This window comes from Argopecten irradians, chromosome 4 (genome assembly GCF_041381155.1).
Source record: "Argopecten irradians isolate NY chromosome 4, Ai_NY, whole genome shotgun sequence".
NCBI classification, from domain to species: domain Eukaryota; kingdom Metazoa; phylum Mollusca; class Bivalvia; order Pectinida; family Pectinidae; genus Argopecten; species Argopecten irradians.
The window spans coordinates 4,053,534-4,072,134 of NC_091137.1; the positions used below are offsets into that span (position 1 = coordinate 4,053,534).

Below are 18,601 nucleotides of genomic sequence, written 5' to 3' on the forward strand. Positions count from 1 at the left end.
AAAATACAGTTGTGGACGATCTATATAGAAACATGTAAGATGATTTATCTAATAAAATACAGTTGTGGACGATCTATATCGAAACATGTAAGATGATTTATCTAATAAAATACAGTTGTGGAAATATAGAAACATGTAAGATGATTTATCTAATAAAAACAGTTGTGGACGATCTATATAGAAACATGTAAGATGATTTATCTAATAAAATACAGTTGTGGACGATCTATATCGAAACATGTAAGATGATTTATCTAAAATACAGTTAAACGTACAGATGATTATGACAGATCTATATGAAACATGTAAGATGATTTATCTAATAAATACAGTTTGGACGATCTATATGAAACATGTAAGATGATTTATCTATACGTTGACGATGAAATGTAAGATGATTTATCTAATAAAATACAGTTGTGGACGATCTATATAGAAACATGTAAGATGATTTATCTAATAAAGTACAGTTGTGGACGATCTATATAGAAACATGTAAGATGATTTATCTAATAAAATACAGTTGTGGACGATCTATATAGAAACATGTAAGATGATTTATCTAATAAAATACAGTTGTGGACGATCTATATCGAAACATGTAAGATGATTTATCTAATAAAATACAGTTGTGGACGATCTATATCGAAACATGTAAGATGATTTATCTAATAAAATACAGTTGTGGACGATCTATATAGAAACATGAAACATGGAAGATGATTTATCTAATAAAATACAGTTGTGGACGATCTATATAGAAACATGTAATATGATTTATCTAATAAAATACAGTTGTGGACGATCTATATAGAAACATGTAATATGATTTATCTAATAAAATACAGTTGTGGACGATCTATATAGAAACAGGTAAGATGATTTATCTAATAAAATACAGTTGTGGACGATCTATATCGAAACATGTAAGATGATTTATCTAATAAAATACAGTTGTGGACGATCTATATAGAAACATGTAAGATGATTTATCTAATAAAATACAGTTGTAGACGATCTATATAGAAACATGTAATATGATTTATCTAATAAAATACAGTTGTGGACGATCTATATAGAAACATGTAAGATGATTTATCTAATAAAATACAGTTGTGGACGATCTATATAGAAACATGTAAGATGATTTATCTAATAAAATACAGTTGTGGGCGATCTATATCGAAACATGTAAGATGATTTATCTAATAAAATACAGTTGTGGACGATCTATATAGAAACATGTAATATGATTTATCTAATAAAATACAGTTGTGGACGATCTATATAGAAACATGTAAGATGATTTATCTAATAAAGTACAGTTGTGGACGATCTATATCGAAACATGTAAGATGATTTATCTAATAAAATACAGTTGTGGACGATCTATATCGAAACATGTAACATGTAAGATGATTTATCTAATAAAATACAGTTGTGGACGATCTATATAGAAACATGAAACATGTAAGATTATTTATCTAATAAAATACAGTTGTGGACGATCTATATCGAAACATGTAAGATGATTTATCTAATAAAATACAGTTGTGGACGATCTATATAGAAACATGTAAGATGATTTATCTAATAAAATACAGTTGTGGACGATCTATATCGAAACATGTAAGATGATTTATCTAATAAAGTACAGTTGTGGACGATCTATATCGAAACATGTAAGATGATTTATCTAATAAAGTACAGGTGTGGACGATCTATATAGAAACATGTAAGATGATTTATCTAATAAAATACAGTTGTGGACGATCTATATAGAAACATGTAATATGATTTATCTTATAAAGTACAGTTGTGGACAATCTATATCGAAACATGTAAGATGATTTATCTAATAAAATACAGTTGTGGACGATCTATATCGAAACATGTAAGATGATTTATCTAATAAAGTACAGTTGTGGACGATCTATATCGAAACATGTAAGATGATTTATCTAATAAAATACAGTTGTGGACGATCTATATAGAAACATGTAAGATGATTTATCTAATAAAATACAGTTGTGGACGATCTATATCGAAACATGTAAGATGATTTATCTAATAAAGTACAGTTGTGGACGATCTATATCGAAACATGTAAGATGATTTATCTAATAAAATACAGTTGTGGACGATCTATATCGAAACATGTAAGATGATTTATCAAATGAAATACAGTTGTGGACGATCTATATAGAAACATGTAAGATGATTTACAAATACTAGGATAAACATTTACTCTGTCGTTGACCAGACGGATTTAAACTAACTCGATATGTTTGCATATAGTATCGACACAGTGCATTGCTTTAAATGCATATCGCACGGCTCGCAAACATGCAAATTAAAACAAATGGTTAGTTCTATTTGAAATATGTCAAATAAATAAAGAAACATGAACGATTATGGAACAGTTGTTCTAATGTTTGAATATATAATTCTTCAGAGTACAAAATAGGGAGATGGGATCTCCTCTCAAGTGACGGCTTTGGCTGGTCAGCACGAGGTATGCACAGTGCTGACCTACAAGAATAGCTCACGATGGCTTAGAGACCTCTATCAAGCAAACTGGCCCATGTAATATTATTTTCTCAAGTAACAACTATTGGTATCTCACTTTACAATAAACTGATGCCAATTGAGTCGGAAAAGTAAAGCATGGATATATTATCTAAATGAAATTGTCTTCTCAGAGATGTGTCGAGGCATCAGCTAGCTAAAGTACAGGAATATTATCAGTGCAATTGTAAACCACCAATGGTAAATTTTATATTTGTCTGTTCAATAGCTGTGGACACCTTAAATCGACCCCCTTGGGTCCGTAATCTATAGGTCTGATGGTCAGAGTGTATAGGTTTGGAGAACAATATGACTCTTATGTTACAATTGCTCCGATATCGTTTTAAAGACCGTGTAAGTATTCTCTTGGGTAATGAATCTGACAATTTATCCCTTACAAAAGCTGATACCTGCACAATGGAAGCTATCGACAACTATATGTGTTTGTTTGATATATATCCCCTCATCGCACTAGTCAATGGGCGTTAATTCAAAGCTGTCCCTATCTTGTCGAATAGCATCACCACAAACTGGAATGGTTCCATTTTGTCTTAATCTGTCGTCACTGGGGAGCAGTAGAGTTAAATGTAGCTTAACTGGCAGATAATAGGATATGACACAATGGGACCAGAGACTCCCAAGATAATGGACATGGTACCAAAGTCAGACAATAAATAAAATATTTCGGCCATTATGTCTGCTACCTCTAACTCCGATAGCTCAAACATTGATCAGCTATCTATGTCAAAGGCGTTGGACCTTATAATGGTAGTGTTGTCAATGGAGAGATTAACATTGCAACTCACATACAGGATGTTTCGTTAAGTGCCAAGCTTTTAGTTTATTCTTGCCCTACATTATGTATAAAACTAGAACTGCCATTTTGATACTCTACACTCCTTCTGTTATGTTAACTGTAACGGAACTGATACTGTTTACAAACTGACTTGGTACATTGTAGGTGTTAAATACAACGCATAACTAGTCGTATGAAATTGAGATCAACTCCTTTATAAATATATATATATATACAGAATCATTTGACACAATAGTTCATATATGGAACTTAATCGGTATTAATACATCTAAACAAATAAAGTGGTCTCTAGTAGTGTTTATGTTATAGCTTGTACATCATAACTACTCTATCGGAATCTGAGAATAAGGTTATAAAGACGGTAAGCAGATTACACTTGTATTTATCACGGGAAAGGTCTGCAGAATATAAGTGTAGCACACCAAGAGACGAAGGAATAGAAACTCCCTAAATTTTAATAATGAGATCCTTGATATGATATGTAATTTAAAAGTCAACACCAACGCTTGATTAACTTGTCCTTCGCGCTAATGGTACTTCTACACGTGCGATGCACGTACGCACAGTCGGTAATTGGTGTGAGGTTATTAGACTCAGCAAAGAGGTCCGATGTCTGCAATCAAACCACTTAACACAAGTAGACCTGATCGATGAAGATAGAACATACCAGACAGCGGGATAGGATGGCATCACTGCATACCGACGGCGGAAACGCGACGTCACTATTCCGGCTATGTGTCACTGACGTAGAGCTGGGTAAACCACATAGTCTGCGTATTGGTTTATGAGATGTTAACAAATAGTTCAGTGGATTGTGGTATTATTGGTATCAGTACTCAGTTAACGTGATGTCACTATTATCTTCATCGCAGTATAGAAGACATTTTGTTTGCAAACTGTGTGAAAACGCGGTATTTTACAAAAAAAATGCAGACAAAATTTATTTCAATGATTATAATTAATTTGTGTCAGACTACTTGATCAAATAAAATAGTTTAAAAGTGTGCTTCCATTGATTTCCAGTGGATTTTTCCAGGTACATATAACGTCGACGTCTTTATTGTGACGTCATGATAACTTTGGCTTTTGGCACCATTCTCGGATTTGTTTCTTCATTTAATTATTGACGTCACTATCTTTTAACTTCATCAATATATGATTACTTTTTGTTTGTTTTCATATTTAGTACGACTTTCTGATTGGCAGATTCTTTTTCTGCCAATTATCTCATTACAGCTCAATCTGCATTTCATAATGATGTTTTTGGTTGTTTTTTTATTGAGTATAAAGATATATAATCTTTCAATTATCAAAGATCATTTCTAGTTTCATACCGGTCTGCTTTATCATGAACCTTACCGGTAATTACATACTGTGTAGGACGCGTTTAGGGGTTCAAACTAAACTACACATATATCTTCAACATAATTGTAAACACATTTATAATCCTAACTTATACAAATGCTTAGTCCAATTACCCAATCCTTAATTAATATTTTCAAACAAACAGATAAGATATGTGTTCTCCCTGCAAACCAAATCATGTTAAACTCATTATGAAGGCATAATTTTTTTTCTAAATGTTATTGTAAGATAATAAAAATACATTAGTTAATTAGCGGAATATGATTATCATGCAGATATGACTTTGACCAACACATGGCGGGAATCCCTTAATCAGTGCAATCACCTTCAGTGGTGCTGAAGGTACCAAGCTTTTATCAAGTAATCAGTAATCACAGATAAATGAAGTAATGGGCTTCACTAGAAACTGTTACCCAAACTCAGAGATGACCTGACATTGGTCTGCCTAAAATAATTTTACACAGCGATGGATACAGCGTAAAACAGCTCTAACAACAGCTCCTAATATTAGCTGAGCATTTCTATGCTCCTAATATTAGCTGAGCATCTCTATGTTCCTTATATTAGCTGAGCATTTCTATGTTCCTTATATTAGCTGAACATTTCTATGTTCCTAATATTAGCTGAGCATTTCTATGTTCCTTATATTAGCTGAGCATTTCTATGTTCCTAATGTTAGCTGAGAATTTCTATGCTCCTAATATTAGCTGAGAATTTCTATGTTCCTAATGTTAGCTGAGCATTTCTATGCAGCTGAGCATTTCTATGCTCCCAATATTAGCTGAGCATTTCTATGCAGCTGAGCATTTCTATGCTCCCAATATAAGCTGAGCATTTCTATGCAGCTGAGCATTTCTATGCAGCTAAGCATTTCTATGCTCCCAATATTAGCTGAGCATTTCTATGCAGCTGAGCATTTCTATGCAGCTGAGCATTTCTTTGCTCCTAATATTAGCTGAGCATTTTTTAGGTTCCTAATATTAAATGCATTTCTATGCTTCAGTGAATTTCGTTTGACATACACTAAATTCTGTCTCGGAGGTACCGTCCTCTCAACTGTTGTATAAATCAGGAAGGTGAACGGTAAGAAATCATCCTTAAACTTTCAATATAATCTAGTGGTTATGTATTCAGATCAGCTTCCCCTCTCTGTCACAATAAACCACATTCCATCGTAGTACCACAGACTCTCTATCTGACAGTAACTATCTATGAGGGCGTTTAAAGTTTTAACATCCTGATATACATATACTAAGGGTAACATGCTGTAGACCGATGATTCCATCAATAGAATGTGAATATAAATTCCATATCCAAGAGTAGATATTATGGCCGATCACTTTTGCTCTAGTAGGTTTGATGCATTCATTTGTATGCTTTCAATAGTACGGACACTAAGACAACTAAAATGAGTACTTGGAAATATCGGTAACCATTGTAGATTTCATATTTCTATCAGTATTTATGCTAGAACCATTCAACTGTATAAATGTTGTTTGATCTATATGTCGAACTTTGTTTTTTCTCCCTATTGCAAAATATAGAATATGCAATTGGCAGATGAAAACTCCGACAATAATGCCAATGTTTCAGGTTGGTTTGTGTGGCCCGCTGGTTTACCAAGTCACAGTAAAGCGTCTTACAACAAAGGTCTTCTTGTTTACTAATTTACGCCCTTAACACGTTTTAGCGTAGCTTTGTTGTCTTTTATTGATTTCCCTGTCCCGTTATCTGATTATTTCTCTGAAATCCCGAATCCTGCCATCAAGGTATCTTTATGTGGGCAGGAGATACCACGACCAGTGTACCGAACGCGCCTTTACCATGCCAACGCGCCTGTACTTCCGTTTATCAGTCTTATAAGCGCTCTGTGCTTCCTACAATTTACACTACTTTATCAGCCGTAAAACAATGATCATACGCCACTTGGTATCGCATTTAACTGATTTATTATATATCTCCTGAGAAGCCGACACAATCACAATCGTAGTTAATGTTTCTGTGGTGTGTGCTGTTTCTGTAAATTTAAGCCATTTGGGACTTAAGAAACATCCCTGGTGGCGGAATGTTTAATATAAGTTCCAAGTCGTTTTTGATTGTAAATAATTCCGCTGTCGCATCGCTGGTTCTATATTTTCTTAACATCTCACCAAGAATTATCAAAGACCATATTTTAGTGATGTAAAAACATTATGCATTGTTTTAGAATACATTGCAGGAAAACTCTATGTTATCGAAGGCATTATTCGTGTATAGTCTATTCTGTTATAGTAGTACAGTGAAGTGAAACATTGTATGTAACGGTAGTATGTTCTGGAACATCGTGTTTTTTACTAACAACAAGTAAAGAAAATTGATGTATACAAGCAATAATGAACATATCACTGTAGGGTTTATCATGAATAAGTCTGATATGTCCTAAAACAATATATTGCATATTTACCAGACAAAGATTATTCATTCCGTTCAAACAAATTAAATAAAAAACAGTTTAATGTCTTGAATTCTGAAAACGAGAGTTTAATATGACATTAAAGGTGTCATATCTTCCTGAATACCACTAATGCTTAGTTATCCGACCTCAAACATGTCAAATTAATCAATGTTAATTTTAGAACTTATCAGGTTGTCTTCTCAGATTGTACCTCTGCTGGATTGTAATCATCTCATGTCTGTACTACACACGTCTTCCTCTATTAATCCACTACTAACGTTATTGTGATCAGACATCGGTGCCAGAACTGTATTACCAAATGTTAAAATGTGCACTCAACTTATAAATTATTTATTTTTAAGAATGTCTGTAAGATGAATTTATTTTGACTCTGATTCAAAATAACCCCATTATTGTGCTGATAAGATAATATCACTAGATATATTGGTAGGGTTGATTTGAGGCGACTACATTACACTTTCATCAGTTACAGCTACATATAATATCTGGTAAACCCTCAACGTGACACCGAAATCAGACTAAGATACAGAACATATAGCGTGCCGTATGTAATCTATAGTTATATTCCCCTGGTTTATCAAAGGTCAGAGAAGGGGAGATAACTATGACGCAGTCCCCCGCTGGGGATCAGGGATATATCGAAAAAGTATACGCCCAAATAAATAGCAAGTGGCATAATCTACGTTTTGGAATCAAGGCATTGATACTGTCATGTATAAAACGTAGCACGTGCTGTTGGTTCAATTATACTTTGGGCCACGATGTGCGATGATATCGGAAAAAAAAATTATTCTATGTAATTACGTACGTTTATTAATTATATGCAGGAAAAGATGCAAAAATTCGGGAAAATATCCTGAAGTCAGAATAGCACCTGTCAGGTGCTGTTTGTTTTACATATACACGACGGTCTTTTTCAAAACGTTTATCTTTTATGTGCAATATAACATATACCTAGTATAGTTCTCTACATAGCCAACCTCAAGTTGATGCGTGCCTAAAATACCTATTAATTCAAAGCATGTTAATACTTCAGTGACTCTCATCTTATGTGTAATATAGGGTAATTAATTATGTAACATCATAAACCGTGTATTTGTATAAATACAAAAAATGTCGATGTTAGGGAATGCCAAAGAACATAAGTTTATTTAACAGTTGTTGAGGTTCTAAAATTAATCAGGGAAAGACTTGGGTTGAAAAGATGCTATCATACAAACGTGTTCAGTAGAAAATCAACAATATTACACTGTTTTGGTATTTAGAAGTAGACAACTGTCCATTGATGTGAAACAACTGGTGGTTATGTACCTAGTAACACTCATTAATACATACTTGTAATATGTAAACTTGAAACCTGTAGATAACATAAGAACACCATTGAATTATGCAATATGATACCGATTGAAATACATGCTTGTATTTGCACTTCAACCGATGTTCATTTCTTATATTTTTTTCGTATTATTGTAACAAGATCGGCTGTTCAAAATCATGCGTATGCGCATTTTTTCATTTTTATTATTTATCAGGGCGCAGGACTTTAATCACTGGACTCGTCAGAGATCGAACACGGAAGTTTTTGACTTACTAGTCAATGCTTACATATTCCCCGACAGGTATATTGCGGCTAGTATTCACAAGGAAAATAATCGTCCTCTAGTTCCAAGAAGTCACACCAATTCCATTGTATTATGTTACATGAGATGTGAATATCTATCATGTTGATTTTTTCCTGAGTATATTGTAAAAACAGATCATGATATATATACACTGACATAGGCCCGCCTTTACAATCAACCCTTTGTGCGGTTTGTAACACGCTGCTGCGATATTGTTGCAAAAACAGACAATGCGTACACACATGTCAAAACACAAGATAAACTCATCTACCATACCCAAAACTTCACTTGTTAACCAACTGATCGTATACTTAATGCTCCTGGTGATTGAAAGTTTCTGGTAATGTGCCATCTAAAGTCTTTTCATCGCTGAGATGTATTTCCGTTTTTTATATCACAAGTTCGGACGGTACACCTTCGAACACTTTTGAGGAAACTGTTAGGAGTCTCACGGAAATTATGCAATAAACTCTTAGTACTGCCTCTGTAAGTTTCACATTGGTATGGTAAATTTAAATTCAATTATGAAATAACTCTAATGAAATCGAAAGTAGTCATGATGTATTATCTATTATTATTAACATTTTATGATACTGCTATGATTAACATTTCATTATATTTAATACGTTTATGTATTGATACGACAATTAAGACTAGCTGACCAATTTATATTGTATTATATTTCAGGTATATGGTATTGTTGGCCATTGTCCTGGTGCAGAAGGAGTCCGCTGGCTTTCCATACTTCCGGGAGCGTATTCCAAACGGAGACAGGGTCCCGAATCCATGTGACCCACAGGAAATCTGGAAAGGCGTAGGCCATCAGCATTTAGATGGTGGAGATGACAGGAATCCCTTCGGCGCAGACTTCGTCAGAGCAGGAAAGGTAGGCATAACATTTATCTTCAAATAAACTAAAGGTAGACATAAAGCATTTATCTCCAAAACAGCGAAAGGTAGGCATATCATTTATTTTAAGTTAAACGTCGCTGTGGAAGGTAGGCTTTTCACTCCAAATAAACTATCATCTTTGATGTCCAAAGAAACCTCGATGAGGAGTTTATTACAGTGGGAAAGACACTGTAAGACAGCTCTGTAATACTCGTGTCTTTCGCATACGAGGTCCTGTCGTAAAAGATTAGAACTGACCTTATGCTGATATATATTTCAATAGTTAACAGCAAAGGAATCCCCACATTAATTCCAAAATACAGAGTCAACGGAAATTATTTACTGAAAACACAATTAACACCTAATGAATATATCAACAGCGGATGGGGGACACTGTTTTTGGTTTTAAACGCATTTAAGTTGTAGCGCACTAATTAGTTAGAAACACAATGGAATATTTTTCAATCCAATTACATTTCAAAATGTTAATTTGCTAAAATTAGAACGCATGCTGACAACATAGATAACACGCGGCATAATATGTGTGTTTCCGTTTCCATGTGTAAATAACGTATTTCAAAGTAAGCTTATTTTTCCTTTTCTTTATATTCAAGCAACACCACAAATGATCGCAGTAAACCTTGCAGACTTGTATTGAGTTTGTGATCACGCTATCCTTGACATTTCCTACAAATTAGATCTCTGCAGAATATTCCTCTACCGCCAACGTGCCTGTTTCAATGATATTATCAGGCCAATTTAAAACAGAAAAAAAATCTTTTTGGAAATACCAATAACGCCGTAATGGCACGAGTCTCGTGTACGCTTATAACCGGTAACGATATATTCAAAAATCAAAAGGATCAATAACTTACGGAACGAAATTTGAGACTATCTCCATCAAGTGTCATATAGGCACACCCAAATCCTGATTCCGAGCGAGTAGAAGGGTTATGTAGGGGTATCACAATTGGTTAAATATGATGTCGGTGAGAGTAAGCGGAGGAACAATATGATTACGTGTGCATCATTACTTAGCTAACGATGGTGTAGGGATACAGGAATATTAAGGGGAAATTAATAGTAGAAAGACAAGAAAATTATAAGGCTATAACAGGCTATGTAATTTATATCCATACACTTGGCGTGAACGACAAAATTCATGAAAATGAAATATTTCATTTAGAAACATTTTAGTGCTTATCGGACCAGATACAATGAGCTAAGATATGATTGATCTAAATCGATTTTCTGTATCATTTTTATAGCCAATATGATGATTGTTTATACCTAAACATTATTGTGGTAGTCTGTTTAATTTGATTGTGTATAATTAAAAAATAAAGTTGGCATGAATAACTGATTTAAAGTGGAAAATCGTTATTCCATGTATTAACACAATGTGTAAAAGAATATTGAAAACCAAAATAAACTGATTATTCCAGTCACATTTCTCCTTGTGTATCCTGATCATGAAGTCACTGACCCTCTTAGTTTGACACAAAATGCCACGTGTAATGCATGTTATGTCAATTATGTCAAAAATAAACAAATTGGAGCTAGTCTTGTGTGAGACATGCTATACAATCCTCGCCATGAGGTCAACCAAGCCACGTGTGACTTGAGGTTATGTAATTCAATGTCACATTGTTGTGAACAAGTTGTACTATAGGACGTCTTAATACAATATCCTTCAGCTTTACATCAATCTCTCCATCACATACTCTACATTGGGGTTTCTCATACTGAAATACAGTAATTACTAAACCAATGTCATTTGATGTTGCAAATTATGTAAACTTAGTTTAGTGATACCTTAGTGGTGTTTATTGGCATCCTGATCTTTTAATGAACTGTTTCCTTGTGTGCATGTCACATTTGTACATTTACACACTGGATCCATAGAAGTATTCCGTATAAGCGCATCCCATTGAAATCTATATATATTATGTGTCTGGGGTATTTCATATTCTTGCCTTCAATAACTTAATTATTTTACCAACCTTATTTTTTATTATAGCATAATAAATGATGGTATGGCTTCATATAATTTACAAATAATTCATCGAGATAATGGTACATTTGTATGACATCTGATAATTTGTCGAAATAACAGTAACGCATCGGATAATCTGTCGAGATAGATAATCTGTTGAGATAATGGTACATTTGTATGACATCTGATAATTTGTCGAGATAACAGTAACGCATCGGATAATCTGTCAAGATAGATAATCTGTCGAGATAATGGTATGACATCATAAAGTATGTTGGGATAGAGGTAAATAATAAAATAATCCCTTAAGATAATGGGAATGAATCAAATAATCCGTCGAGATAGTATGACATAAGATATAATCTGTCGAGATATTGGTAAAGCATCAGAAGATAGCTCGTGTATTTGAGTTGAATACGTTATTGAACGTAAATATACCGTATATTGACGGATTCAGGATATTTCAAATTAAATAGAGTACTGGGTTATATATGATGTTAGTAGTATTTGTTAAGTTATAGATACTGTTCTGTCAATAGGAGCAGTGCTGGGTATCAGATCCATATATGATGTTAGTAGTATTTGTTAAGTTATAGATACTGTTCTGTCAATAGGAGCAGTGCTGGGTATCAGATCCATATATGATGTTAGTAGTATTTGTTAAGTTATAGATACTGTTCTGTCAATAGGAGCAGTGCTGGGTATCAGATCCATATATGATGTTAGTAGTATTTGTTAAGTTATAGATACTGTTCTGTCAATAGGAGCAGTGCTGGGTATCAGATCCATATATGATGTTAGTAGTATTTGTTAAGTTATAGACACTGTTCTGTCAATAGGAGCAGTGCTGGGTATCAGATCCATATATGATGTTAGTAGTATTTGTTAAGTTATAGATACTGTTCTGTCAATAGGAGCAGTGCTGGGTATCAGATCCATATATATGATGTTAGTAGTATTTGTTAAGTTATAGACACTGTTCTGTCAATAGGAGCAGTGCTGGGTATCAGATCCATATATGATGTTAGTAGTATTTGTTAAGTTATAGATACTGTTCTGTCAATAGGAGCAGTGCTGGGTATCAGATCCATATATGATGTTAGTAGTATTTGTTAAGTTATAGATACTGTTCTGTCAATAGGAGCAGTGCTGGGTATCAGATCCATATATGATGTTAGTAGTATTTGTTAAGTTATAGACACTGTTCTGTCAATAGGAGCAGTGCTGGGTATCAGATCCATATATGATGTTAGTAGTATTTGTTAAGTTATAGATACTGTTCTGTCAATAGGAGCAGTGCTGGGTATCAGATCCATATATGAAATGTAGTATACATTATTCACTTAAAATGATCTTCTTTCCCTCGTCATTGCAAAAAACAAGGACAATGTAAGGCGTATGGCAATTGATTTCAGCATGAACTAGTCACTCATGTGATAATGGACTACATTGAGCGACATCTGAAGGCGCAATGTCTTACAAAATTAAGATAAATTTCTTGTTCTTGAATTAGTAATTCACCGATCTCATATCAAAACCTAGGCTCCGCATCAGTGAGGTATTATAGAATTAGCATCTCCCATGAGTGATACAATCAATGTGAACACTCTTTAATTGGAAAATCACACCAGTTCTTATCAGGCTGAGATCCAACTGTCTGTCGGTTAGTAACAGATTTCTTATTCTGACCCAGTAAAACTAGCCTAGGACTGGCAGCTAGAAAAATACATAAAAAACTTAAACTTGGAAATGTGTAAGGTACAAGAACGATATGTTTTTGGGTGATTTCTACCATTAAATCTCAATATACATCCTTATGATAATGTCATCGTTTTAGCTTTCTATATTAATAAATATTAATAAAGCAAGTATGTATTTAATTGATTTTTATATACCCCCGCAACGAAGTTAACGGTGGTGAGGTGTAAATCTGTCTGTCTATAGACACAATTTTATCCGGCGAACTCCTCCTAAACTACTTGACAGATTCTGATAAAATTTGGTACACAGAACCCCGATATATAGGGGAGTTGAGTAAACTATATAGGGTTCTGCTGTCCCCTATTAATGGAGTTATTAGTTAATTTTGAGCAGCAAGGGTACTAGTCGTCCACTCTGGCGACAGTTCTAGTTTTCAATATTGCATGTTGACGTTAATTAAAACACAGCTGTCTGGTTAGTAATAAATATGTAAAACTAGTGTCTTTAAAATCAGTACCAATCAAATCACAATTGAAAGTCAATAATTATGCATATGTGTATTTGATGGCCATACAAGTCACGAGTTGATGCTATTATTAATAATGAAATATGCAGTAAAAGTATATGCTTCTATCGTTTTAGTTACTTGCATAAACTGATTATTTATTATATAAACCAGTTTTGATTTTAACATTTTGAGACCAGTATAATATTTTGTAAGAACATGTTTTTCAGGTTAATATTATTTTTGGAATCTCTTTAGAAAAGCTTCATCCTATCTAACAGCACAATTATGTCCTCTGTAAAGTGTTTATTTGACATTCTTGTTATTTTGCGATATATTGAATGTTATTACGAGTTATTAACATGAGACTGGTCCTAAACCTAGTTAGGATCCCATGTGACAGCGACCCCTGTTAATATAGGTCGATTTTCACTCTTAAAAGTGGACAGCCAGTAATTAGGAAAAATGTTGTGGAATGGCGATATATATTGGTTAGGAAGGTCTTGACAGTTATTCAAGACGTTTGTACATTTATTGCTGCACTATATGTCTGCTCAAGTTATGGTAATGACGCTTCAGTTCATTTATCCCCAGTGTGAATCTACTACGAAGTGGGTTTTATTTCAGGTTTTATTTCTGTAGTGTCAGTACATATATAACTAAATAGTAGTGTTATGTAATAGGATCACGATAAAAGGTTAAATCGCTTTTGACATCATGTGTTCTAGTTTTATGTTGTAAGTACATACATACAACATACATATAAAATACATGAAATGACATTTTTCGGCGACACTGTTCTTGCGACATGCTTCGACGACGGTTTATTTAGGACTCATCATCACTTACTGCATGTTACGTATCATATTTGCGACAATGTGAAGTATATATCATGAATAAAGCCCTAAGCCTCTAAGCCCTTTCAAATATGATATTGAAACGTCAGTTAATCTGAAAATCATACAGTAGACACACATTATCTCATTTTATAATTGAACAAATGTAATCACGGCAAAAATTGCTCTGCCAATTATTGCTTTCCAACTGACTTAACAGAACAAACGTCTAGTGTATTGTTCATTACGACGCCCTTTGATATGTCTAAATAATGATATTAGAGTTTGGTTAAAAATGAAACGGGAAACAAAGCATTTTGCTAGTTTCATCGCTCATTTCGTAAGAAATATTAATCTAATTTTGACGACGGAGCTTGAACATATTCAATTATACATTGTGTAGTTTCTAGTTTTAACATGCACATATTGATTTCCAACATATTGCATGCAAGTGATGATTGCCAAAAAATGTTTCTATCTTTCATGCTGAAGGACTTAATACGCCATAACCAAAGATTGCTGAATTTGTTTAATATTTATAGCGCAAACTTTTTCATTATGTTATAAATACATGAACTCCTCTCTCGGTTTTACATACATCAAATCAATCAAGTCATTCAAAAATGTATCTTCCTGCCGTTCCTTTTTCTTAATATTAAATATTGCTAAAACAGACAATTACAAACGCTTGTAGTATTAGTTTATTCTGGCAGCTTGTCTAAAAAATTGGTGCAATTCCAGAAATAAAAACCCGTGCCGTAAAATCTCAAAATGCATTAGCTATTTCACTTAAATCTTTAAAACATGTCTTTCGTATTCTGATTCGGAGACCAGTTGACTGCTGATAGCTGATAGCGTTCATGTATAATGCAAAATGCCAAGGAGTAATGGCTTTCGTTCAAATCGTATTGTACCTCAAGTATGGATCATTTACGATATGAATCTAGAAGATTTTTCAGCATTTTTGTTTTTCATATTTATAAGTTGTATCAAAAATCTGTATGCACTAATTCTATGCCTAGTCGATATATCAAGAGCTGTATGAGTATGCATTTTGCGTTATCAAATATGGTGGGCATTAGCACAAAATTCCAAAAGTGTTTGTAAGTATATTTACATCAATGTCGCTGTAACATTAGACAAGAATTCGTCTTAATGAAAACTATCTACCGTTTCTATCTTTATCCCGATGGGGAAATTTAGAGATCGGATTTGACTAGATGTACTTGAGTGTTACATTATATCGCACGGTGTTAAGTTACATGCTGCTTGTATGAGAGACAAATCAAACAAACGTAATCAATGTCATTTCCAATGAAAGGGCTTAGCATGTTACATGCAATATTGATGGGCATACGTATCAATGTTAATGTAAAAGATGTGGCAGACATCAGTTTTTGAAAAATCTTCAAACGATTTTTTTATAAAACATTAAGAGTTATAAGAATCTGTTTAGATGTTTATCATTGGAAACTTAAATATTTAAAAGTAAAAAAAAAAGTAAATTAAAACGAGAACCATATGTTTGAAGTATTAGTGAAACATGAATCAGTATATTAAGTTGTCTATAGTGGTTTGTACTTTATCAAGTAGCTTTCAACTTTGATGTTATTTGATGTAAGTTGCTTTTGTGTATCGGATATAGCCTAAATGATGTTTATTAGTATATGCTAAAACAACCTATTACCGGTATGCCATAAAATATCTAAATATAACATAATGACATTTATACCAGCCGAATTTATTTTCGATTGGATCATTGTATTGAAAATTTCGTTAAAATAAATGCAACTATGTATTAGATAAATATTTCGCATATTTGGTTAATGGTTTTTCTTCACGAAAGTTGAAATGGATTATTTGATGAAAGGTCTTTTAGCTGACTTTACAATATCAATCATCCACTCAGAATACGATAACTTTAGTATGTTACCGTTACTCACCAGACAGACGGATTTACAGCAATTCTATTAAATGTACAACACACATTGATTTTAACATTTTAGCAGGTGCTGCCAGTTATTTACAAAGCGGTCGTGCCATGTCATATATGTTTATACGACTTTGTTCAAAAAGAGTTGATAATTGCTCAGTAATCGTTATAACACATGAAGTGCCATGCGGATATTTAAGGAGTTTCAGATGGGGTGTTGAGACCACACATGAGATCGACATAAACATGCGTGTTACAATTAGAATCTGACGAAAGAACCTTATCCGGCCACAAACTTAACTGTTTTTTATAAGGAAGATGGTACATGGAATTTTTAAGAATGACAAAACGCACCAATGGCATTTTGAAGCAACCACATTCGCCGCTGTCAAATAGGATTTATATATTTTTTTTTTTCAATTTTCTCTTCCCCTCTGCTTGCGAGCAATATCTCAGACATGCGAGCAAAAACTAGCAGCGGTGTTGCCAAGTAAGGATATATTGACGTCGTTGAGGTAGGGTTGTAATTGAGGAAGGACACCGGTGATAAAAATTCGACCGCACCATCCACGTTCAAAACCAAAAATATTTTCATTTCAGAATATTTTATTTGAAGATGTGACTACAATGGACAGATGGACATATGGGAAGTGACAACATGCAATACATGTATTAACCCTCTCGTAGTAATCCACGTTGTGCAGGTGCAAGGTGCTGACAGTTGATCGATCGCCAAACCATCGTAGTTCTTTACACAATGATAATAGAGACTGACTAGTGATATCCTTTTTATAACACCTTGGCTAATATTCAATTCCAATGAGGGCAAATGGGACGTTAGCATGGTTACGGTGAAAAGTGCCTTTTAGTTCGTTACGGTGGACAGGTAAACTCTATTTTTCGAAACATATCGGCAAGGAAGCCAAACTAATGCTAACATTTGGTCTTAAACACATGGAGATAATAATTTAATTCATTAGATCATGCAGACTTTTTATTTGTCCAAAAAGAGTGCAGCAATGTGACAATCTGCAATGCGTGCCAAGAGTGTGTCCTTTCTAAACCAAATCGACCAACAAAAGGCAATAAAACCAAGTTCATTATTGTGTGTGTGGTACTGAGGTCGACTGTGGCCGTTATTAGAGTAAGCTGTTCTATTTAACAATAAAATCATCCTGAACTGACCAGGCAGCTGATATAAAACGCCTACTGCTATCACGGACAATCGCCTCGACGTCATTACACTTGTTCACAAGGCCTAATTAGCACTTCGACACGGCCAAGGATGACAAATCGACATTACTAGATTACGGAGGGTCCAGCCCCAATGTCCGGGGGGTACAATAACAATTACACGAGATTGTCAGAAACATCTGACCAGATGGTGTCTTCCCATAAGACAAAAAATGTCACATTTCTTGTTAATATGAGTTTACCAGCAGAACAATGGAAGATATAATCAAATTGGCAAGGAAATCGGGACATTTTATTTCATTAATTACGTTAGAAATGAAACCAAGAAATCTGGTGACAGACTAATCATTAAGAATGGATTCCACCACATCGTTCGTTGTCTGTTGTTATCTTAATATTTTTAATTTTGCGTATTTCACAAGCAATAAGAAATCAGGAAAATTGATTTCAGCGAAAGCGTCAATCATAGGCTCAGTAGAACAGTAATTTTTTTCCATAACGAAATTAAATCCACTTTATTAATAAGTGAAGCATGAAAACGGAAAATAAGTCGTTGTATATAGTTTATCTGTAACTTAGCTAAGCGTGAGAAACTGATTTAAAACCAAAACAAAATGTTATATGGTTTACATGTATCTGTTCTGAAGTAGATATTTTCTTGAAGTTCATCGGATGTCTTCGTTCATCAAGGCGAGCTAATGTCTAATATATAATTACG

At 33.8% G+C, this 18,601-nt stretch overlaps 1 protein-coding gene across 1 annotated transcript in view; it reads left to right on the top strand.

Annotated features, from left to right (window-relative positions):
• Positions 1-18,601, top strand: part of LOC138320404 (dopamine beta-hydroxylase-like) — a 56,290-nt gene that overhangs the window by 21,452 nt on the left and 16,237 nt on the right. The window contains exon 2 of the mRNA XM_069263352.1: positions 9,515-9,713. Coding sequence (XP_069119453.1) covers positions 9,515-9,713 — 199 coding nt within the window. The remainder of the gene's footprint in view (positions 1-9,514; positions 9,714-18,601) is intronic.